Source organism: Eptesicus fuscus, chromosome 14 (genome assembly GCF_027574615.1).
Source record: "Eptesicus fuscus isolate TK198812 chromosome 14, DD_ASM_mEF_20220401, whole genome shotgun sequence".
In the NCBI taxonomy this organism is placed as follows: Eukaryota; Metazoa; Chordata; class Mammalia; order Chiroptera; family Vespertilionidae; genus Eptesicus; species Eptesicus fuscus.
Genome location: NC_072486.1, coordinates 28,194,099 through 28,219,299, shown reverse-complemented (window position 1 = coordinate 28,219,299; position 25,201 = coordinate 28,194,099). Strand labels below are relative to the sequence as shown.

At 38.9% G+C, this 25,201-nt stretch overlaps 1 protein-coding gene and 1 pseudogene across 4 annotated transcripts in view; both read right to left on the bottom strand.

Annotated features, from left to right (window-relative positions):
* Positions 1-24,509, bottom strand: part of MTERF1 (mitochondrial transcription termination factor 1) — a 60,893-nt gene extending 36,384 nt beyond the window's left edge. Inside the window, exons 1-3 of one of the 4 annotated variants that reach the window (XM_054726402.1) lie at positions 24,481-24,509; positions 23,846-23,904; positions 16,085-18,730 (exon numbers count right to left, since the gene is read on the bottom strand). In XM_054726402.1, the coding sequence (XP_054582377.1) occupies positions 17,566-18,730; positions 23,846-23,850 (1,170 nt within the window). In that variant the 5' untranslated portion in view covers positions 23,851-23,904; positions 24,481-24,509 and the 3' untranslated portion in view covers positions 16,085-17,565. The other 3 variants (XM_054726401.1, XM_028157389.2, XR_008558125.1) reach the window with 3 other exon arrangements.
* On the bottom strand, positions 19,654-20,472 carry LOC103292947 (transcription factor BTF3 homolog 4-like; annotated as a pseudogene).
* Positions 24,510-25,201: the final 692 nt, after the last annotated feature.

Here is a 25,201-nt window from a genome sequence, read left to right as displayed (position 1 = left end):
TTCTTTAAAAGCTTTCTACTGCTTCCTTTTGGGGAAGAAAACAATTAGTAAACAGGAAAGGGAAAGATGGCACTGGAGAAGTGGAGACTTTTGTCCCAGCTTTCTGCCTTGAGCCACTAAAGCTGAGCATGGTAGTAAGCTCAATTTGAAGGCAACTGGAACGTCAGTTTAAAAAAAAATTTTTTTTTTAATACTTTTCTATCCATCAGTGACTGATCCTCTTGCCCACTTGACAAACATTTCTGGCATGAGGTAGGGGGATCAAAAACCTTTTCCCATTGATCTCTTCAAGCTAGCCACACCCATTCAGGGAATGAAAGAGACCAAAGGGAAAGGGGAATTAAGGTGGATAGTACTTATTAAGCAAACATTGAAAAAAGTATGTTCTTGCTCATAGGTTTGTAAATAAGGGAATATCTGGTATAAGGTTCTCCACCCAGAATGTATATAAGTGGATTTCTGGAAGCTCTTTAATGTTTAGTGCTAATGTCCTAAAATCTCTAATGGGGAAGGAAAGACCAAAGGAGAGAGAACAAAACAAAATGATTGAAAACTCTTGAGTTCTTCCATCTCTGTAGGAAATGTACTGCCTTTTCACAAGCCATCAAACCACTAACTTTCTCTTTTTAATGGTTGTGTTACAGTGATTCATCTTTCACTATAAGAGTACCTCTCAAATATTCCACAACACATATTAATCAAGAACCTTAACCTTAAAACCCATCATAGCCTTCAATAAAGCAATTCCATTTGATATTGCTGACCATTTACTGGCTTCCATAACAAAATGCTCTCTTAATTTTCCTCCTACCTCTCCTTTAAGCATTGGAATTTCTTGGTGTTCTACTATAAGCCTCTTCTTTCATCACCCTACTCATCCACCTCCTCAGTCATCAGTTCTATGGATTCAATTACCTTCTACCTGGAAGTGACAGAAATATGTTTCTGCAGCCTGGAACTGTTTTCTAAGCAACAGGCCTATATATCCGACTGCCTCTAAACATAATATGAATGCCTCCCAAGCACCTCAAAACCAACATGTACAAAACTAAAATCATCACCTTTCCCCAAAATGTTTTCTTGCTCCTTTATTCTTTATCTCAGTGAATGGCAGCTCCAAACACCCAGTTAGATATCCAAGTTGGAAACCTAGAAGCTATACTTGATCCCTCTTTTCCCTTCAACTCCCACAGGAAATTGAACTGATATTTCTGAAATCCACTCACCTCTCTCCAACCCCCCAGCAACTCCCCTAATTCATGGCACTATCATCGGATACCCTCTTAGTGAAGGTCTTTCCATCCAACCCCTTCTCCACACAGCCGCCAGAGACATTCTTATAAATTAGAAATCATATCCCATAACTCCACCATGAGAAGGGCTTAAAACCCTTCCATCAGTCTTAGGATAAAGTCCAAAGTTAAACATGACTTTAAAAATCCTTATCTTGCCCAGCCTACATATCTCCACACTCATTTTTCCTCCCTCTTCCTTCACCGACACTATGAAAGTCTCGCTTTCTCTTGCCTCTGAGCCCCTGTATATGCTGCTGACTCTGTAGAGCCCTCTTCCCTTCCATCTAGCCCTGTGCACTTGGCCTAATCCTACCCATGCTGAGATTAAGTGGCTTATCTTTCCTGTGAAAAGCCTCCTCAGACTCCTCTGGATTTTGCTCCCAGAGTACCCTATACTTCCCCCCACCTAAGCATGTAGCACACTTCATTTTTCTTTGCTTCTTTTAAAAATCAGCTTTGTGGAGGTATAATTTACATACAATTAAAGTAGCCAATTTAAGTGTATAATTTAATACATTTTGACAAATATATCAGTGGTGCAGCAACCACCACAATCAACATAATAGGACATTCCTTTCAGTGCAAAGAGTCTCGTTGTGCTTTTTTCCAGTAAATCCTCTCCCCACATCTCTGGCTTCAGATTAACCATTGATCTGCTGTCACTGTAGCTTTGCCCTTTCCAGATGGCATATAAATGGAATCACATGTACATACATAGACAGTCCGTAAACTCCCCAGCGATTAAAAATAGCAACCAAACCAGAAGTGCAGTCTTGGAGACTAGCCCATGATGGTGGGAGGTGGGGGGAAAGGTCAACTACAACTTAGGGTGAACGTGGGGTAGAAGCAGTAATCCCTAGGATGAAATTGGTGAGGAGATTCAAGGGAGTAATTCAGGTAACAGTTTAGGATCCTGAATATGGGCAGAGGAAGAGTGATTTTGAATGCTTTTGATGGAGATGGTAGAGATGTTCATCAGTGGTTGGAAATATAGAACCAAAACTTGGAAAATAGTTGGGGGTAGATAAGCTCGCCAAGAGAGTTGAAGAAGAAATGAAAGCTATGGCTTTAGCCTTGGGTGATGGGCAAGTTAGAGCATATAAAAAGAAAAGATTAGTCTGTTTTTTAAAAAGAAGAAAGAGATCAAAGTAAACCGAAAAAAGATCCGGGGCAACAATGCAGTCATAGAAGGCACGAGAGCAAAGAACTATTTTCAAGCAGGGGAGAAGGGGAGCATAGGAGCTGAAAAATCCTATCTGGACATCAGTGAGTGTGAGTCAACAAATATATCAAGACGAACTCACAACTTAAAGTATAATAACATAAGGGTTTTCATGTACAATTTTGAAACATTTAACAACATTTTGGAAAGGTCACACAGGCCAAGCATCAATAGAATGAAGAAAATGGGAAAGAAAGTGGTCAGGAAGTTAGCCAGCCACTGCAGGGGCCTCGAGAAGAAAGGCGTTTATCAGGAAAAACATAACCACTATTTTTTTTTTTTTCTGAAATTCCCGCTATTGCTTATAAAAAACCACAACACTCCTTGAAGTTAGAAAACATTTTCAGTATGCTTCACTTTGCAGATTTGGAAACAGTACCCTAGAGAGGATTCAGTTTGGAAGGGAAAGGAGCCAAGAAAAAAAAAAAAAAAAGATTGCATAAGAAGCAGTGTAATCTTTCTTTGATGGCACTCACTGGGCGTTCTCTGAATTTACAATCAGGGGCTTCTAATTGATAAAGCTTTGATAGCACAAAAGGTCACCATGGATTACTCAGTCCTGCTTTGCAACATACTGTGCTCTTCACAAACACCGGCAATTAACTGCAATAAATAATGGCAGGAGTCACCCCTTTCAAACACAGGACCGCATCCTGAAGCCCCTCGCCTGCAGTAAACAGCAGTAGGAACTGGCCTTTGTTGTAAACACTTTCCATCCCACAGTTAAATTCACCTCTGAAGCTTGTCTGGTATTTTTTTCCACTTAACACACTCATTAATTCTCCCACATGATTTAAAATTTAAAAAAAAACACATATTTTTAAAGAATTTCTGTATCATAAGCGATACATGAACCTGCCATTTAAAAATCTCTTTAGTTAAATTATCCCTTCTTTTATCCAACAACCCTTTATGGTCCTAATGATTTATTATTTTAATTCAGTCCAACTTGCATGGAGGAATTGGGTACCATTCTGTTGTAACATGTCTCATTCCCATTCCAATTTTGTTCGAAATAAGTGTGTTACAGTTCTCCCATTGGCAGTCAAGAAAACTTCATACAAAAGCGGCATTTACTTGCAGTTATAACAGAGCCAAGTAATACATATGCTATTTGACAGTTTGGAATATCTGTTTTCCAGCATTCATCTGGAGCTGTTATTGGACCATTAAAATTATTTTTTTACAGTTTTTAAAGGCCCAAGACATACTAATTTGTCCTGATGGATGATATAATGTGTTCAGGTAAAAGAAAAATAAGTGTTACATAAAATATGACTGAACTGCCAACCACCTCCTCTTTACCTTTCTTTTGACTCTGTATATTTTTTTTTTCTCCTTTGAAAATGGCAACTGGTAAAAAATAAAACCCCCATTTTGATTTACTGTTTACTTGGTGATATTCACACCCCTTATCACAATGAGCAATGCCATTTCTAATCCAAAATAAGACTGAAACTTTTACTTTCACATGAAAGTAAACACAGATGGTCTGATAATAGTAGAGACTTTTGTACAAACTGCCTCATTTAAGGCAGGCCCATTTAATGCCATATTTCATTAAATATGGCCTGTCTTAAATCAGACAGGCTCTCCTACGGGGAGCCAATCTTTATCTTTATTTAAACTCGGAGTGTGTGGCTTGTCTGTCACTATAAAAGACTTGGCCTTCTTTGTACAGGGCCAGACCTTAGAGCTGAAAAGCAGGGTGGGTCTCTTTAACCCAGCCAGACCCATCCAATTTACAAACAGATTGTATTCAAAAGTTCTTTTGTAAGTCTGTTGTGGGATTTTTAAAAGCATTTTACCATAGAAACAATCTTATACCCAGTGGTTAGGTCCTTAGGAAAAGCCATAAAAGTCGGCTTAACCTACCATATAGTTGTGCTAATAGTTTAACAAGACAAAAATGCACCTGTGCTACAGAATGCTCTAGAACTATGCACAGTGTTTCTATGAGGAAATGCACTGAGAGTTTCATAGCTTCCCAGTACCAACCTTTTCACTTTCTCTCGCAGACCTCACTCCCTGTTGGGCAACAGAATTTGGTCTTCTTTGCCCTAAATATTAGCCACCAGTGTTGGCATCTCTCATTTGTTGCCAGGGTTCCAGCACAGTAGAAGAAGCATATATGGAAGGTGAAGACAGAGACTGGAGTCGAAGGGGGAAGGTGTGGGATAGAGCCGAGTAGGTTAAGGATGGACAAAAGTCTCCTACCAGCTGCCAGCATATACCTCAGGCCACACTCCTTGGTCTGGCCTGTGCACCACCATCCTTTCCTTCCACCCTGAGGACTATCGCCTAATTTACTTTCAATTGCTACTACCTATTGCTTCCACCAAGGTTTCTCTATTCCTCCTAGTCTACTACACCACAGAAGCCATCTCAGCTTTTCTCCTCTGTCCCTGTGTGTCCTTTTGAAGTTTCCTAAAGATTGTTATCGCTGCTAACAAAGGAAATCAGGGGATAAAAGAGCTCTCCTAAATTCACTTTACACATCTTCTTAAAAATATAGACTAAGTTAAAGACAAAAATACACCTGGATATTTTCTTAAAATGTGTTTTTATTGATTTTTTTGTTTTTATTGATTTTTCTTTGGTGGGGGAGAGGAATAGAGAGATAGAAACATTGATGAGAGAGGAACATCATCAAGGAACTTCAAGGCTGCCTCTTGCATGCCTCTTACTGGGGATTGAGCCCACAAACTGGGCATGTGCCCTGACCAGGATTCAAACCAGTGACCTCTTGGTTCCTGGGTCAATGCTCATCTGCTGAGCCACACCGGCTGGACATACCTGGATATTAACAATAGTTTTTGGAGGTATGAATTTTTTCTACAATGCTCAGTGCACAATGGATCACATTACTAGTAGATTAAGATGTTCCACTTGGAATAACCACTGTAGTTTGCTTTATTGCACACATCTGTTACACTTGGTTGAACAACTGTCTATAATATACTAGTAAAAGCCTAAGCGAACAGCCAACCAGCTGGTAGCTATGACACACACTAACCACCAGGGGGCAGATGCTCAATGCAGGAGCTGCTGAGCAACAGCTACTTTGCAGAGTGCCCTCTCGCATTCCAGGACCTCTTGGGGGGATGTCGGACTGCTGGTTTCCAATCCCTGCAGGCCAGGCCGAGGGATCCCACTGGTGTACAAATCCGTACACTGGGTCTCTAGTGTTGATTATATTTTTTATGTCAAAGGATAAGAATTTTGAATTTAAGAATTATATCTATTTTAGATACACTTAGTGTTTAGTATAATGCTTCTTTTTACTTCTGGATATAAAATATTAATCTCAAGTTATAAAGAGCTTATTAATAATAAGTAACTAAATAATAATAAGGGTTGACAAAATTAGACTAGCGATTAGTGGCAATGCTATTCTTTAGATCAGTGCTACCCAATGGGACATTTTGCAATATAAACTTATGTTTTATCCTAGGCACTAGCCTCATGTAGCTATTAGGATCTTAAAATGTGCTCAGCCTGACGTGGCTCAGTGGTTGAGTATTGACCTATGAACCAGGAGGTCACAGTTCGATTCCTATCAGGGCACATGCCTGGTGTGCAGGCTTGATCCCCAGTAGAGTGCATGCAGGAGGCAGCCGATCAATGATTCTCTCTCATCATTGATCTCTCTCTCCCTCTCCCTTCCTCTCTGAAATCAACAAAAATACATTTTTTTAAAAAGATCTTGAAATGTGATTAGTAAGACTAAGGAACTGAATTTTAATTAATAAAAATTTAATTAAAATTTAAATAGCTGCATCTGGCTAGCAGCTACTATATTAGAAAGCTCAGTTTTAAACCATATGTTCTGCTAACGAAGACTTTTTATTTCAGGGGGCAGCCTATCTATGTTTCTCTCTCTCATTGATGTTCCTCTCTCTCTCTCCCTCTTCCTCTCTCTAAAATCAATAAAAATAAAAAAAGACACATATTTTATGATTCCACTTATATGAGGTATATAAAGTAGTCAAATTTATACAGAATAAAAGTAGAATGATAGTTTCCATGGACTGGGAGGAAGGGGAATGGGGAGTTTTTATTTAACGTAAATAGAGTTTTAGCTTGCAAGATGAAAAAGTTCAGGAGATCTGTTGCCCAACAATGTGGATATACTTAACACTACTGAATTGTAAACTTAACAATGGTTACGATGGTAATTATATATATACTTTAAACCACAATTAAAAACACACACACACAAACAAGTTGGCTTTTTTCTTCACTTCAGTTTCTATAGTACTGACTTACCCATCACCCAACTTCAGCAATATTCAACTCATAATAAGATTTGCAATTCAGCCCCAGCTGGTTTGGCTCAGTGGATAGAGCAACTTATAAACCAAAATGTTAACAAGTGCTGTTTCTGAGGTATTGAGATTATAAGAACTTTTGGTGCATGTGCTTTTCTATATTTTCCAATACTGTGTATTTATATAATTATTTTGCAATCAGGGAGAAATGTTATTTTTATAAACAAACCAATAAACTATCAAAGCTACTACTGAGCTGCCAACGGCCTCAATTTTGGTGGTGACTCAGACTGTGATTATATAAATATCAGTTTGATTAGGAAATAAAGAGGAAGGGGGTGAACTTAGGTTCTCTGAAGGGCCCACTAGGTTAAGCCACTACCAAGGTGATTCCCTTGCTCATCTATTCTAGGAAAGAAAGTCAAGTCACACAAAACAAAAACTGATCTAAGTGGGTACCAGCTGAAGCTCAGGGGTATGATGGGAAGGAACCTTCTCTGATGACAATTTTGTTCAAGAGTTTGTTGTCAAGTCTTCAGATGTCAAGTCAAGTGTGAACCAGAATTCATCTTGATGAAGGAGGCATAATGCAGATAATAAAGACTAAGCTATCACTTAACTACATAGGAAATACTTTGTACATATGGTGCTTTATATTAAGGTATTCTACGTGTAATTCTGTCATTCTCCCTCATATATTGATCCTCAAATCTAGAACTGTTCACCCAATGATAGTTTAAGTGAGCAAGGTCATCAAAGTCTTGCCAATTTGATATATAACATTTATTCTCACAATAAAATGTGATTCCCTCACTTCAGATATCACCTTTAAAAAAAAAATCCTCCTCAATCTCAAGAAGGAATGACAAAGTTAACGAAGTAATAATTGGATCAATTACAATGATGTGGAGACCATACTACCTTATGCTGGGTTTTGTATACAGGAACATAACAAACACCACACAAGTTTAAAGGTGAAAATTAAACAAAGACCCAAGGATCTGGCAGTAGTTAACTAAATGCAAAGATATCACTGCATAATGTTTTTAAGCATTAAGATTAAAAGTATTCTAATTATATCATTTCAGAACTGAGAAAATTAAACTGTAGTATTTCTTTAAGATGAATGAATAACCATTTAAAGAAAGCAGCTTTTTCATTCTCTTAAACAGATATTAAACTATCAGGAAAATATATCTATATACAAGAGTATCAGTTTATTTTCTTCCAGCTTGAGGCTAAGAGAACCTAACAGATAAAATGGCCCCCTGCCAACTCTCTTTTGATATTTAAAGGATTCTTTATTTAGTTTGAATTACCAGCTAGGCTTACAGCTAGCTGACTTCAGAAAACTGGAGAGCCAAACCTCTGTCTATAGTTCCCCCTGCAGTTCATGAAGTTCTGTGCACAAGTAAACACAGCATGATTAGAAACCAATTTTAATCCTTTTATCATGTATCAGTTGCTTTTAATTATTAAATATATAATTTATATAATGTTTCTTTTATCAGTTATTTATTATACACACTAAGTTCAGTTTTATTCAGTGAATAGTTTATCACATTTAGCTAAATCAATAAGCTTCAGCCACGTGTACCATGCTTACATGAAATGCAGACATATCGCTTCAGTCAGGAGAAAGAGACATTCTGAGGAAGCTGAGCAAGTCTGAGAGAGACATCCAAATGCACAGAGTGAATAATGCTGGTGTAAGTGCACTAACTTTGCTATGACACAAGCTAATGTTCAGAGTGTAACATGACAATCAAGCAAAGTGGAAGGAATGCCTCTAACTTGGGTCCATGAATCTTACTTTCCTTAGGAACGGAGGCTGTGTGCGTGGCTGCCGAGGGAGTAAAATCCAGTCAGTTTACTAATCAATGAAATACCAGTTCTCCACAGGGCAGGGGACTTCATCAGAGGTGCTGTTCTCTTGTGGAAAAAAAAAGACAAAGTCTAACTTGATCTGCACTTGTGAAACAGCAAGAACAAAGCAGGGGGCAGCTGCTCTCTGGCTAAATTCCAGCCCAAGGGTCCCAGTGACCAGGAACCCCTCTAGAACAAGAAGATGCTGGTATTTGTGCCAGTGTCTAACATGCCATGGCCCAACTTGAATACTGGTCCTTACGCCATGGCAGGGGCTGAGTGCTAGAGGACTCATGGCTGCTCTACTTGGAGCTTGCCCTGGTATATGAGTATGAATCCATCAACATTTTTTTCCAGGTGGCTTCTCAGGTCTCCTAACACCTTTACTGAGAAGAGATACTGTTTAATTCTTGATATGAGTGTGAAAATATACAATCAATACATTTTGTTTAATGGAATTAAAGGGGGTCTAGAAACACACACACACACACGCGCGCGCGCGCACACACACACACACCTATTTGAATATTTAGTACCAGATAAAGATAGCATTTCAACCCAGAGTTGAATGGACAGATTGTTTAACTTTACTGAGGTATAACTGAAGTATACTCAGGTGCATGTCTAAAATACACAATTGATATCTCTTGACAAGTTTATACTCACAAAACCATCACCATAATGAAGATAATGAATATACACATAACTTCCAAGGAATGATTTACTTTCTCTAACTACAAATTAGTGAGCATTTTCGAGAATTCTAATATATAAAAAGCCAGGGGCCATCATGACCAAAACAACTGGACGGATGACCGAAGAGCAGGCTGCGTGGGGCAACCAGGCCAGCAGGGGGGTTAGTGATGGACTACCAAACGACTGAACAGCAGGCTGCATGGGGTGACCAGGCCGGCGGGGGGGTGGGGGGAGGGCCAGTTGGGGGTGACGAGGCCGGCAGGGGAGGCAGTTAGGGGTGATCAGGCAGGCTGGCAGGCAGATGAGGTTAGGGGTGATCAGGCTGGCAGGGGGGGGGCAGTTAGGGGCAATCAGGCAGGCAGGCAGGTGAGCAGTTAGGAGCCAGCAGTCCTGGATTGTGAGAGGGATGTTAAACAGGCAGTCGGACATCCCTTGAGGGGTCCCTATAAAACTAGAGGCCCGGTGCACGAAATTCGTGCATGGGGGGGGGGTCCCCTCAGCCCAGCCTGTACCCTCTCCAATCTGGGGCCGCTCGGGGGATGTCTGACTGCCCTTTTAGGCCCAATCCCAGTATGATCGGGCCTAAATGGGCAGTCGGACATCCCTCTCACAATCCAGGACTGCTGGCTCCCAACTGCTCGCCCGCCTGCCTTCCTGATTGCCCCTAACTGCTTCTGCCTACCAGCCTGATCACCCCCTAACCACTCCCCTGCCAGCCTGATTGATGCCTAACTGCTCCCCTGCCAGCCTGATTGCCCCTAACTGCCTTCCCCTGCAGGCCTGATTGCCCCTAACTGCCCTCCCCTGCAGGCCTGGCCACCCCTAACTGCCCTCCCCTGCAGGCCTGGTCCCCCCCCAACTGCTCTCCCCTGCAGGCCTGGGTCCCACCCAACTGCCCTTTCCTGCAGGCCCGGTTGCCCCCAACTTCCCTCCTCTGCAGGCCTGGTCACCCCTAACTGTCCTCCCCTGCAGGCTTGATTGCCCCCAACTGCCCTCCCTTGCAGGCATGGTCCCTCCCAAACGCCCTCCCCTGCTGGCCTGATTGCCCCCAACTGCCCTCCCTTGCAGGCATGGTCCCTCCCAAAGGCCCTCCCCTGCTGGCCATCTTGTGTTCACATGGGTGCAGCCATCTTGTGTGTTGGAGTGATGGTCAATTTGCATATTACTCTTTTATTAGATAGGATTGAATCGTATAGCCCTAGCTGGTTTGGCTCAGTGAATAGAGCATCAGCCTGTGTACTGAAAGATCCTGGGTTCAATTCCAGTCAAGGGTACATGTCCAGGTTGCAGGCTTGATCCCCAATAGGGAGCATGCAGGAGGTAGCCGATCAATGATTCTCTCATCGTTGATGTTTCTATTTCTCTCCCTCTCCCTTCATCTCTAAAATAAATAAAAATATATTTTTTAAAAAATAATAAATAATAAAATTGAATCATATAGATTGTACTCTTTTTTGTCTGGTTTCTTTCATTCAGCATCATTATTTTGAGATTCATGAGGTTGTTGCATTTATTAATTGTTCATTCTTTTGTATTGCTAAGTAATATTCCACTACATTAATATATCACCATTTATTTTTCCTTTTACCTGTTGATGAATATAGGTTGTTACCAGATTTTGGTTATTACAAGTTAACCTTTTGCACTCGGATGTCGAGTGTGACTCGACACGGTTAGCATTAGAATAAAGGAATCGAGGAAAAAGCAAGCGAGTGCAAAGGGTTAAGCTGCTATGAAGATGTATGTGTAAGTCTTTGCATGAACATAAAGCATAGCAATGTTAACATCGACACAGAATTCAAAGCAAAATGCCTTAACTAGGACAAGAGAGAGCTTTATACGAGTATCCACCAAAAGAAGATATTGGTGCCCTAGCTGGTTTGGCTCAGTGGGTAGAGCGTCGGCCTGCAGGCTGAAGGGTCACAGGTTCAATTCGCTCAAGGGCTCTTACCTTGGCTACAGGCACAATCCCCAGCCCTAGTCAGGGCGTGTGTGGGAGGCAACCAATCAACGTGTCACTCTCACATCAGTGTTTCTCTGTCTCTCCCCCTCCCTTGCACTCTCTAAAAAATTGATGGGAAAATATCCTCAGGTGAGGATTAACAAAACACAAACAAAAAAATTTTTTAAAGATATTGGTAAAAAGTCTTTACATAGCCTTCAAGGCAACTTTCTGTTGTTGTCAAGGATCTATCCTGAACAAGACACCAAGCCCAGATGATTTTACAGGCAAGTTCTGCCAAGCTTTAAAGAAATGGATAGTTCCCATCATTTTCTAATGGTTCCAAAGCGTAGGGAAAAATAACCTTTCAAATTAATTTTGTGAGGCTAGCACAACCCTCATCCAAAAACCTGACAAAGTGGCACCTAAAAACTACCCAAGAAAACTTCAGTAACAAAAGGAGGGGAAAGCTGTAGACCAATCCCCCTTGTAAATACTAACTTAAAAGTCTTAAGTAAAATGTAAGTTAAATTTGGCAGTAGGTGGTGGTGGTGTTTTTCAGTAAAAAAAAGCATGATATGAAGAAATCAACTGATATTCACTAATGAATTAAAGAAAGGTGATTTTTAAAGGATTTTTTCAAAAATTATTATTCATCCTGATTTAAATAAACAAACCTCTTTGTGAACTAATAATTAAAGAATATTTCCTCAATTTTATGAAAAATAAGTTGGCTAGGCCGAAACCGGTTTGGCTCAGTGGATAGAGTGTCGGTCTGCGGACTGGAGGGTCCCAGGTTCGATTCTGGTCAAGGGCATGTACATTGGTTGCGGGCACATCCCCCAGTTGGGGGTGTGCAGGAGGCAGCTGGTCGATGACTCTTTCTCATTGATGTTTCTAGCACTCTATCCCTCTCCCTTCCTCTCTGTGAAAAACCAATAAAATATATTAAAAAAAAAAAGTCTGAATCCTTCTCTCTCATTACTAATGTTTCTCTCTCTCTCTCTCTCTCCCTTCTTCTCTGAAAAAAAAAAAAAGAAAGAAAAATAAGTTGGCTAGGACTTTGTTTCTTTGTATTGTTCAAAGGCTTTTACAATTACTACGTATTTTCAGAGAAAAAAAAATTCATTTCCATTGTAAAATAAAAAAAAAGACAAGTCATGGTGGGCATCAATTGAAGGTACTTTTAACAGCTGGTGAAAGTGGCACTGGGATATTCAAAGTGGAGATGGAAGAACCATCATACCATCACATTAAAATTTTTCATAATTAACACAAAGCAGTTCATGTACATAAACTCATTAATCTTCACACAATGCTGCTATTATAGAAAAACAAATTTCACATATGTCTGATAAGCAAAAAAATTGAGAGAAAATGGGATTCCATCGTATGTCTTCTATCTCTATACCAAATCCCACTAAAAAAATCAGTAAAAAGACTTAAAAAATTCTACAACCATTTTGTTTTTTTCCTTTTAATGAACGACCTCTGTGAATTGAGGGGGTGGGGAGGAGTATAAAAGCAAAAAAATAAACGTCAACTATCTTGAAAAGACCATAAGAAAGTGAAGAGGCAACAGTTTCATCAGGGAATACCAGAAACATGAAAGTGAGCAAGATACATATGGCCTGGTTATAACATTCACCATAACTGCCTTTCTCTCAGCTCCATAAAATTGATCCTATTGCAGTTCTGTCCTGTATCAGGTTCCTGAGTCAATAAACTAAGAAGTGAATGAATAGCCTGAGTCCTGAGACCTCTTGGCCAATTTAGACCATGTCTCCTAAGTCATCATCTATTGGCCAATCTGACCCAAAACCTAGTCCCTCTAGGTAATTCCTGAAAGACTATTATGATTGAATCATAGCTCATCCCTGTCCTCTCCAATGTTGGGCAACTGGGCTTTTGCTATGATTTGTTCCCAAAACCTAACAATAATATAATTTTGCTATCCTCCTTGCTTGTGCCAACCTCTTCCTGGACTGTGAAATGATTGCATATTACTAAAGTTGTGACGATTGTTTTGCCATCAACAGATTATCCACTGGTTTATACTTCACAGGGAAGGAGTCAATGGCCAAGTTTTTCACATAAAAGCCATATTATTGGATCGTTAGCTACAAACTATGTACAGATCCAAGCCTTAGAAATTATACAGGGGTGGACAAAAGTAGGTTCACTGTTGCTCGTATGCAAAATAATGCAATAATTAATAAAGAATAAATTCTATTTTCTGTACTCACAAATGTAAAACTACTTTTGCCAACCCCTGATTTAAGGAGATAAATAATCCAATAAGCCCTTTTATAAATACTGCTCATTTTTTATTCCTTCCTGCTGAGTTCATGATAAAGAAACTTCACTTTTTCTCTTTAACCTTTTATATTGTCCCAATTCTTTTAGCTATTTGAAAGTCCTCAAATTTATGCAGTAATTTATAATGTATCCATTTGGAGAATATCAAAATGCAGTATTCTTAACATTTATATTTTTCAGGACAAAATTTTACCTTATAAAGTTTATCAATGATTGGGGGAAATGGTAGTATGTATAACACTGTGAAATACTGAACTAATCTAGGTGGTATCTTCCAAAAATTATTAAGGCACAAAAATTTACTCTAATGGTGAGAGATTGAATAGAGAAATTATGGTTTATCCAAATGACAGAATTTCATGCAACCATTAAAAACCATGTTACAGGTAAATACTCAATTGATTCTGTAATTAATCACTAAAGAATATTAAATATATTCAGGACTTATTACATTAAAATGCAACTTATAAAATACAGTTGGATCTCTATTTAAATATATATATGACCAGGGAACTTATATGCATATATGCTTAGCCCATGACACAGACAATAGTCTGGTGAAGGCCTGAGAGGGGCAGGTGCAGGGTGGAGGGGTTCAATGGGGGAAAAAACAAAGGAGACATCTGTAATACTTTCAACAATAAAGATACATTAAAATAAATACATAAATATATATGCCACATATCTACTCATATTACATCCATGTATGGCTATATTCTACAAAGAAAACAAAGAGTTAGCAAAATATCTCTCTGGGAGATGATAACATTTTTTTTTCTTCTTTATTGTGGCTTATTTTCCATTATAAATATGAATCTTCTTTGTACTCATGAGAAAAAAATTACTTAAAATTTTTATAATTCAAAAAACTTTTAAAGAATTGACTCTTCTTCAATCAGACTCAAACCTTAAAATATGACGTTAATATTGCCTGACAGGCATTATCCATTTGTTTCTACAAAGTTGTCCCTCCCCAAACCCCCAAACAAGTGCTATGTTATACTTCCATGCATCCCACATTCTCCTTGGTCACTGGCAACTACTGCTGCTATATTATCTCATCAACCCAGGCATAATCTTCATACCAGTTGATGCCAATAAATTATCTCCTCTGCCAACCTCTCTCAAGTTCCTTATACTAGTAACTTTTAGATTCTGAAAAAATACCTCAGAAAATACTCCCCATACAACTCAATAGGCTGAGGAATTAATATTCTGAGGAATTAATATCCTAAGGAATTAATACTGTTAAGACTTATGTTTAAGTCATAACAATAAAATATACTACCAATAATACTACTGGACCCATACAATGGAGCATTATTTGGCAATAAAAAGGAATGGAATACTGATATATGGATGAATCTTGGAAACATGCTAAGTGGAAGAAGCCAGTCACAAAAGACCACAGATTGTATGATTCCATTTATATAAAATGCCCAGAACAAGTAAATTTGAGACAAAAGTAGATCGGTGGTTGCTTAGGGCTGGGGAAGCAGAAGGGCGGACAATAGGGGTTGACTGTTAATGAGCACAGGCTTCCTTTTAAGAGGTACAAACATATTCTAAAGTTAGATTGTGGTAAGGATTACACAGCCCTATAAATACAAAAAAAATGAATTGTATACTTTTAAATTGGTGAATTGTGTGGTATGTGAATTATGTATCAAGAAAGCTGTTTAAACTGTACTAAAAAATACTACTACAACTGTTTATTACAGCTACCACTGAATAGTTAGTATGTACAGGAGACCTTATATCATCTGATTCCCAGCAACTCTTCAAGGTCAACTTTTAATATTAGAGATGAGAAAACAAGTTCAGTGAACTTAAAACATTTACACAAAGTAACAGAGCTATTCAGGAATGGTGCCTAGATATATCATTTGAAAGAAATGTCTCTCTGAAGCCCTGTCTTCTAAACTATGCCTGTCATGCTCGCCATCAAATAGCATATTGGAAATAACTGGAATAAGAGTATCACGGACGTACAAATGCCCTTGAAAGAGCAGGATTTTGTTTTCTATCAGTGGTGGAAATAAGTTTTTCTGAGGCATCATTATAGGAAAAAAGGCTTAAAAGGATGAACGCCATTGTTATTTAATTCAAAAGCCACATCTAGAAAACAAATGACTCTGGAAAACAATTAAAAGTAATTAAGGTTATGTAATTAAGGTTATGTAATGTGTCCCTTCTCTTTCAGTTTATATCAGAGCTACTACTACACTGTAAATGCCTTCAAGGTACAGACATCATCTGATTTGTCTTTTTTAAATCAATGCTTCTAAGGTGGTGAAGACTTGGGGTGAGGGGAAGAGAGGAGGGGAGAAGGGGGAGAAAATGTAATACTATCAACAATAAAAAATGTATTTTTTAAAAAGTCAATGCTTCTAGAAATTCCTTGGTCTTTATATTAGATGAAATGCGAACAAAATATAAATATACAGTAATGATCACCATTTCTTAAACTACATTCATTAGGCAAATATTCCTTTATTTACATTTTATTACTCATATTTAGTTTTTATCCATACATTTAGAGGACTTCACAAACACTAAATTATTAGCTGTTCCAAAAAGGTAGTTGGATAAAAAAGGCAATTATATGAGGAAGAAATACAAATATGATACTAAAAGGACCACATTTTGTGGCTTCGTCTATTAGTATAATGCAACTAACAATCTATTTAGTTGCTGTTATCCTATTTGCTGCTGTAACAAATTATCACAGACTCAGAGGCTTAAAACAACACTAATATATTCTCATGGCTCTGTAGGTCAGAAATTTGACACAGGACTCACTGGGCTTAATTCAAGATCCTAGCAGGGCTACATTTCCTTCTGGGGCACTAGGAGAAAATGTTTCCTTGCCTTTTACATTCTAAAGAAGTTACCTATGTTCCTTATCTCATGGCCCCTTCCTCCTTCAAAGCCAGTAAAAGTGGGTCAAGTTCTTGTATCATCATTTCACTCTGAACTCTTTTACCTCCCTCTTCCACTTTTAAGGGCCCTTATGATTACACTAGAGGCCCAGTGCACGAAATTTGTGCACGGATAGGGTCCCTAGGCCTGGCTGGTGTTCAGGGCCGATCGGGGCCTCCCGGCTGTTGGCCGAGGCCTTCCTTTGTTTCACATGCTCAGCGCACATCATAGCAAGCAATCGAACTCCTTGTCTCCCAGTCAAACTCCCAAGGGAACACTTTGCATATTAGCCTTTTATATAGATAGATTGGGCCCATCCAAATAATCCAGGTTATCAACCTCATTTTAAAATCCCATCTGCAAAGTCTTTTTGAAATTTAACATAACATATTCACAGGTTCTGAAAATTATGACATTGACATCTTTGGGTGGCAATTATTTTGCCTACTACAGTTGCCTTTGTCTTCAAAAAAATCAGTAATTTACCCATAGTAAATTGAGCCTACAGTGGAGGGCTCAATTTGGGTTAAATACTAATGTTTAAATAAAGAATGTAGAACTTGGGGTGAAAAAATTCCCTCCTGTTTTGTCAGATTGTTACCGGCATTCTATTCTGAAGATGAACCATAATGTGGGAATAACAGGAGAAACAGGTTGCCATTCAAACCCATGAAAAAAAATGGAACTATCTAAGTGAATCTGTCCATTTTTTATTTGAAAAACCCAAAAAAAGCTTATTTTGTATTTTCTATCTTTTCATATACATTGTTCTGCCTTGGCACTCAGGAAGTACCAATTACACAGCCTATATCACATAATAGGATATTGTATTAATTCAAACTAGAGGAAAAGTAGCTGGGAAGACAATACTTGAGCATACTAACCATGAGTTTTTACGAACCTTTAAAATAAAATATCCAAATAACCATTATATATGTATATGTGGTTAAGAGATTAAACATCTCCTTTTTGAAAGGCCCAAATTCAAAGTGAAATGATATCACTATTTTTTTAATTCCCCAGAAAAATGCACTATCGCATGTTTAACACTTTCAATTTAGCTTTATATCTTTTCTGACTCCAAGACAGAAGAGAGATGTTTGACATACTCAAGTTATAGCCAGCATCTACCAATTCTTTGATTCGACTTTTTAAAGTACTTATGCTTGAATCCAGAATCCGAGGATTCTCAATTATTTGTGAAATGCTAATTTTTTCTTCTATGAGGCAGTCTATTTTATCATTAAACTTTTTCTCTCCCAAGAAGAGCACATCTAGATAGCTCAAGACAAACTTCTGTACCTCCTGTTCAGTGCACCCAAGAGAACACAGCTTCTCTTTGATATTTGTGTAGTTTCTTTTGGCACAGTCATTGGAAAGGTCTAGGATTTCAGCTCCTGGACCACATATCAGAGCAAGCATCTCCTCATTGTTCAGGTTGAAAGTTGACTGTAAAAACCTAATGTTAGCTTTTATCCGTTTGGTGCTCTGAATTAAGATGAAAGGGTTTTTAAAAATTATTTTCCTGACAAAATCTATGGGTTGACTGTGACCTAAGGACAAACATACTTCCTGCAAAAATTCAACCATCTGTTTATTCAAATTAAGACTATTGGAGAAGGTACGTGGGGCACTGCTCAACAATCGACAAAGGCACTTCCGGGTCAATCCAACCGAGTAGAGAAACTTTATATTATTCTCTAGGCTTACGTTGTTATTGGACCGAAAAAACGATTCAGGAGAACGTTCCAAAATATCTATAATTTCAAGGTCGGATGTCATAATTGTTCTCCATAAATCCCACCGTTTTGAAAGATTTTCAGTTGAGCGTGTTAAGGCTCGTGGATATCTTGATATGATGCTAGCAATCACTTCTTGGCTAGCTCCTTTGGACAGAAGGAACATCTTCAGGTCCTGCTCACTAATACCCGTCCTATTAAAAACTCCGGGCTGTCGTTTCTTCGCCATGTCAACATCTACTCCCATAGTAAGTAAGTTATTCAGTAGTCTCTTCTTCAAAGGCTCACTGTCTTCATTATTAGACTTCACACCAAAAAACCTACATGAAACTGATCTGTAGAGTATTTCTGGTGAAAATCGGGTCATCCAACATCTTGAACCAAAGAGGAAGTGACTTCTCATATACAAGAGGTTTCGTGGTGCCAGAATGGTCAAGTAGCCCCAACCTTTTGGAATGCTGTGTAAAACAACATAGATAATATTATATAATGTATTAAATAGCTGAAAGACCATATTATAATCCTATAAGTATCATGGTCCTTTCTATAAGAAGTTATCGGTAGCTCCAATTCTCCTGGTGCTGTGTTAACAATTCAGCCACCATATTCCCACTCTCTAGCTCATTACTTCTAATTATCTGTGAGCCTGGGCTCCATACATCCTCAACATAAAGAAATATAGTATAGCATCATCACTGCCCCAGAATTATCCCCACCTTTACCCTGCTTTTATTGTTTGGCTTTACCTACCTTGGCTATCCAAAACCAACTGCCCCTCTCCATTTCTGTTTTATCCTCCTGGTTGCCAAACCTTTGGCTTATTCCTACTAACTGATGTTTTCAGTTCTGCCTTGTCTTCCAACTTCCCAGATCTTTGGCCTTGCCCCTGTCCATAGATATCTGACTTCTTTGCCTCAGTTTTCACATCCTGGTTATCAAACTCTAAATTTAGCCCTGAAAACCACCACCAGCTTTTTCCTTTTTTTTTTTTTTTTGTAAAGATTTGTTTTATTTCTACTGGGAAAAAGAGGAGGATAAATAGAACTGTTTTTCAATTTGATCTCCATTGTGTACAAACATACCCACACACATACAAAAAAATACACACATACCAAAAATACCCCAAGCAAAAATAAAACAAAAAGAAACCAAGAATCAAATATCAAAACACCCTCAAACTGCACCAATACTTTGGATTTTGACCAAAAAAATAGATCTTGGAAAGAAGTGCAAAATGCAAAATCAAATGACTGAAAACGCTGAACAAACAGATTAACATACAAAATATTTATATTTCTGAACGAGTCACAGCTGATGTTCTCCATGTCTGTAAAATTTTGGAACCACATAGCTGATTTGTTAAATCTAGTCCATGCCAGCTTCCAAAAGCCAGAAAGATTTTAGTTAGCTTCATTCTTTAATGCCTCATCAAAATTTTCGACAAATCTGAAACATCATCATCTTCCTCATGTCTTCTGGTTTTGGTGCTTTGCTATCCAACACTTGCCGAGGGAACTGTTCAGCTAACTTCCTAAGACTTGTGAAGCTGTCAGCACCAATCTGTCTTAATATTCCAGGAAGCATTTTTCTGTGATTGGTTTGGCTTTTGCATGACTGGTAATTGCAAAGGTGTTAGCAGAAAGGGAAGCTTGGACTTTGGGATTGTTGAAATGAATAACTGTTCCATCATCTTTAATCATGTTTACCTCTTCAATACCAGCTATATTATTGACAGCCAGTTTTTTAGAAAACTCTGAAGTTGTCATCAGCTGTAGCTATTCTATGTACCACCTTCTTTTTTTTTTTTTTAATATATTTTATTGATTTTTCACAGAGAGGAAGGAAGAAGGATAGAGAGCTAGAAACATCGATGAAAGAGAAACATCGATCAGCTGCCTCCTGCACACCCCCTACTGGGGATGTGCCCGCAACCAAGGTACATGCCCTTGATCGGAATCAAACCTGGGACCCTTCAGTCCGCAGGCTGACGCTCTATCCACTGAGCCAAACCGGTTTCGGCTACCACCTTCTTTCTGCAAGCCGTACCTTTGTCCCCTATTTGGACCTGAGCCTGAAGTTTGGCTAACTTTTCTTGATTCATGCTGTTGGTAAATCTGAGCAGGGAGAGTCCTCCAACACCAGCACGTGGCAAGAGCAAAAGGGCTACCTCAGCCGAGACCCCAACACCAGAATTCTTAATTTGCACCATAAACACATTTTTCTAGATTCATGGCACTCTTTAAATCCAGCTATTATTAGAGCCTAATTCTTAGCTTATCTTGACCTCTGGTCAACAACAACTGCTTCCAATCTCCTCACTCAATTTACTTTATTGTCCTCTTGGTTATAACCCAACAATTCCAAACCAAAGTTCATTTTCCAAATGATCTAGTTGGGATGTTTAATCCAAATAGTCCACCGCATATGGAACTGTGCTGCAAGATGACATGTTTAAAGGTTACTTTTACCATTCTCCCAGCCCACAACATTACAAAAGACGAGCCCAGAGCTCTCTGCATCAGTTTCACAACACATGTAACTCTGTGCAAGTGGTTAAAACCTCAATGTCTCATTTTCTTGATCATTCAGAGATGAGTCATGAAATGTATGAACTGCTACATGGTAATAATCATAAGTCCCTAGTAAAGTGAGCATCTATTTATAGGAAGTATTTTATGAGGAAAGCAACAAAGATTATTCTTATCAGATAATTTGTTTTCCTCAGCTACTTGTGGTCTGAATCATACAATATTACATATATTTTTTTAAATTGTACTTTATCCTTTTCATACTACACAGCTGTGACGAACTTAGTTTTTTATTCCTGATTACTTAAAAGAGACACTTCAATTCAGCATAAAATAGAAAATAGAGCTAAATGATTTCAATTCACCACTAATAGTATCTTTGGACTTGAGATACTGCTTTCAAGATCAACATCAAAAAAGCCTCTCTTTGCCTATCCTTTTAATTATTCCAATTTAACAAGAATTTACTAGATTCTGCCTAGACTGGGAACATTCCTATAGCTCAGATAATCTAAAGATCCTCAAAGAATTGGAAAAATATTCCCAAACTATAGAATCAAATAGCATTCAAACAAAAGTGCAGACTGCTCACAAGGTAAACATCAAACAAAAGCACGTATTAGACTGCCCTATATCTGAATTCACTATTCTTCACTTCTCCATAATGCCACATGCTACCATGTAATTATACACTCTCCCCAAAATGCATGAATTTAGAAACTTAAAAAATAAGGTCCTCTTTCTAACTAAAGGCTTTACATTGCACAGCTCAAAAATTTGCTCTTCCAGACGCTCAAGGGTGACCTCTACTGAACAATCAGACAGAACACTGGCAGCTATGGATAAGACAAGTACTTTCCAAAGAGGGGTAGCAACATGACCCAATGGAATGTAGGAAGAAACGGTAAAATTCCAACTTGTATTTGCCTCAGCCTTTTAAAATGTCTACTTTCTGTATTTTAAAACGTATACAATATATATTGTAAGACATGTACATAACTCACCAGTAAATAAAATAGAAATATGTTGAAGGTACGTGTATAAACCTTTCTTGGAGAGTATACATAATCAAAAAAAGCCTGAAGGCTGCTACTCAAGAGAACACACCCTCAAACAGGGTTGAACAAGCCACAGAAAGTTCTGAAGAAATTCTATGAGTGACAGACTAAAAGCAAGTGAAAATATATTCCAAATTTCTTAACAAAAGAGCATTAAGTTTTCTCCTGAATCTTATAGGTGGATTTTATGTCTTTGTGCATAATTCCTTCTCCATGGAAATATCTTTCACACAAATTAGCATGTCCAAAACCAAATGATCATCCTTCCCAGCCCCCAAACTAGACCTCCTCTGATTAATGAAATCATTATCACTAACCTGAGTCACTGGTGATAAAAATACAAAAGCTTTGCTTTCTTTCCCTTCCTCAACCTATCATCAAATCATGTAGATTCTGCTTGTTCAACATCTCTGAACTCCAGCCTCTCTACTCTTTGCTTTTCATTCACCCAGACTATAATAGCCACCTAACTTGCTTCTCTAATATCTGTCCCTCAAAACTTCCATCATAGTATACTTGTAAAATATGTAATTATGTCCCTCATTTCCTGATTAAAGATCTCTGTAGCTAAACCCTACAAAGTAAAATCTTCAGACTGACCTTCAAAGCCCTCACCACACAGTTCCACCTATCTTTCTAGCTAGCTTCTATTCTACAACTTCACAACTAGGCACCATTGCCTCTCAAACCTCTGATCCTAAACATCCTTGTCCATTCTTGTCTCCCTGCCTTGTTTAAGATATCTTTCAGAAAGGCCTATCATCCTGATGTCATCCATTGTACAAGATCTCATTCAAATACTACCTTCCTACAAATCTTTAACTAAACAAGTATATATTATTGAAGTGAATCATGTTTTATAATTATTTATTTCTAGGGAATCTACATTATTCCTATGGGGGGGGGGGGGGGAAGAGCTCAGTTGGATTTAGAATTGGCAACTAAAATTTGGTTTTGACCACAATACTATACATGCAATAAATTGACCCAAAATATATTATGAACAGTCTCAGCTAAGCTTAATACAATGTTAACTAATATCAAATGTTGGTGAGCATATGAGGAAATGAGAGAAATTCTCAAATACCACTGCTAGAAGAGAATTTGGTACCCTCCATCATATCCTTTAACCTAACATTTCCACTTCTGGGAGATTATCCAAGACAAGAATACACATTATGAAAAGGATTACAATCATAATACTATTTGCTATAGACAAAAAGGAACCCAATGTCCCCATTAGAATGACTTATAAGTTGTGATACAACTATGCAATAAAATACTATACAGGCTGCTTTTTAAAAATGAGGCAGATCTAACACAATAGAAAGATGTCCAAGGTATTTTAAGTGGCAAACTGCATAATGGTATGATTAGGGTAATACGCAGAGAGAGAAAAAAAAATGGAACAAAACAGTTATCTCTGACAGATTAATAGCAGCTATGTACTAATTCTGAAATATTAAAATATTAATTTATATGTGTTTATTGCAATCTGATAAGAAATAAATTTTAAAAAACAAATTAAAATTGTCTTGGAGTACAAAAACATAATACAATATATATATTACCTTTACCTATTTTTCAGTTTTCAACACAAATGTGCTAAACCTGATAAATACCAATGCTACTTTACTCTTTTAGCACCCAATTTCCATCCAAAATACTCCCCTTACATCTAGTAAGGTGAATAAATATTTAAACAGCCTAATGCAAGGCGTATCAACGGCCTCAATCTACAAGTTTCAAAAATAATACTCCATAATGTATTTCAATCTCAAATTAACGTTTTTAATGAGCCAAAACCATTACTGCCAGAGGTGAAATCCAAAATTAACAAATACACTGAAAATCTGTGTACCTACAACTTGTAAGGTCTAAGGAATAAAAGAGGTTTTTACATTGCCCTCTGCTCCACAAAAGCCTAATAAAGGGGCTTTTAATGAAATGGCTAATCCCTGGCCCTTTACAATAATGCATTTCTCACCTCATTTGTCTTAAGAGGACTTCTGCATTCCTCCAGAAAAAGCTGGAAAATAGCTGTCCCTAAAAGTGGCCAAAAAAAAAAAGGAGGGGGGAGGGAGGGAAAGTTACAAAATATTGTCAGGACTTCGCAATACAGAATAAAGAGTTCAATCCCACCTAACACTATAGGTGCATAGCCTCATGAAATGCATAACCTTCTTGCATACTAAACATCTCAGAGATATTGAGCAGAAAATGGCTAGTACGGGCCTGAATATGATCAGAAAAGGTAGCAGAATCACGAATGATTTGTAAAACCAAAACTTAACCGCTTCACGTACACTGTCTTAATTAAACTCCACAAATTAAAAAGCAGGCTTTATCCCTAAAATCCCAAAGCGCCGAGTTTTCTGACTAGCTTCTCTTAGCTAGCTGAAGCGCAAGTTCGAACCCAGGTGAGCCTGTAAATCAAAACTCAGGTTAATTCCACAGGTCCCGTCCCACGGATTCCTCCCATCCCTCTTCCTCCCAACAAGGACCATGGTGCAAAGAGCTGCGCGGGAACTGGGCGCCGCGACACCACGAAGTCACCCACACCCGCTTCTAAAAACAAAAAGCACAGCAGCAACAAGCCAGCAACTGCAACTCCCACTGTACCTACGAACCAGAGAACGCTTTACTTCCGCCTCCGGAAGCGGAAATCCACTAACTTCCGGCCACGGGCCGCGCGGCGACGTGACGTCACCTCCTTGCGTGCCCCAGCGGCCGGGGGGCGGGGGGCCGCCCTCCGTAAACCATCGCGAGAAGCCCAGCAGGGGGCGGCAGAAGACCGCGGTGAGCGCAGGGAACGCACAGCTGAGGCGGGTTTTGGACGGGGTGGGCGGGGCCAGGAGCCTTCCCGGTCCGGGTCTGGGCCCGGGGCCGGGAGTTGCTGCAGGGTCTTCGTTCTTTCTGGCGGCGAGCGATGAGCAAGTCCCTGTTACATAAAGGAATTTTGCGGCCTGATAACGCGTATTCATGTGACTAACATGATGCTGAGGAACACGTGGGCGTCTGGTGCCGAAAAACGCCTGCGATGAGAGGCTCCTACCTGCAGGCGCCCTCAAACTACGGCCCGCGGGCCACCTGCGGGCGTTTTTGCCGTTTTGTTTTTTCACTTCAAAATAAGATATGTGCAGTGTGCGTAGGAATTTGTTCATAGTTTGTTTTTTTAAACTATAGTCCGGCCCTCCCACGGTCTGAGGGACAGTGAACCGGCCCCCTGTTTAAAAAGTTTGAGGACCCCTGTCTGGAGTGTGGCTGCTAGTCCGGCCCGCAGGCTGGGCCCGCAGGCTGGGAGAGCAATTCCAATAAACTGTTTGACTGCTTGCAGCACGAC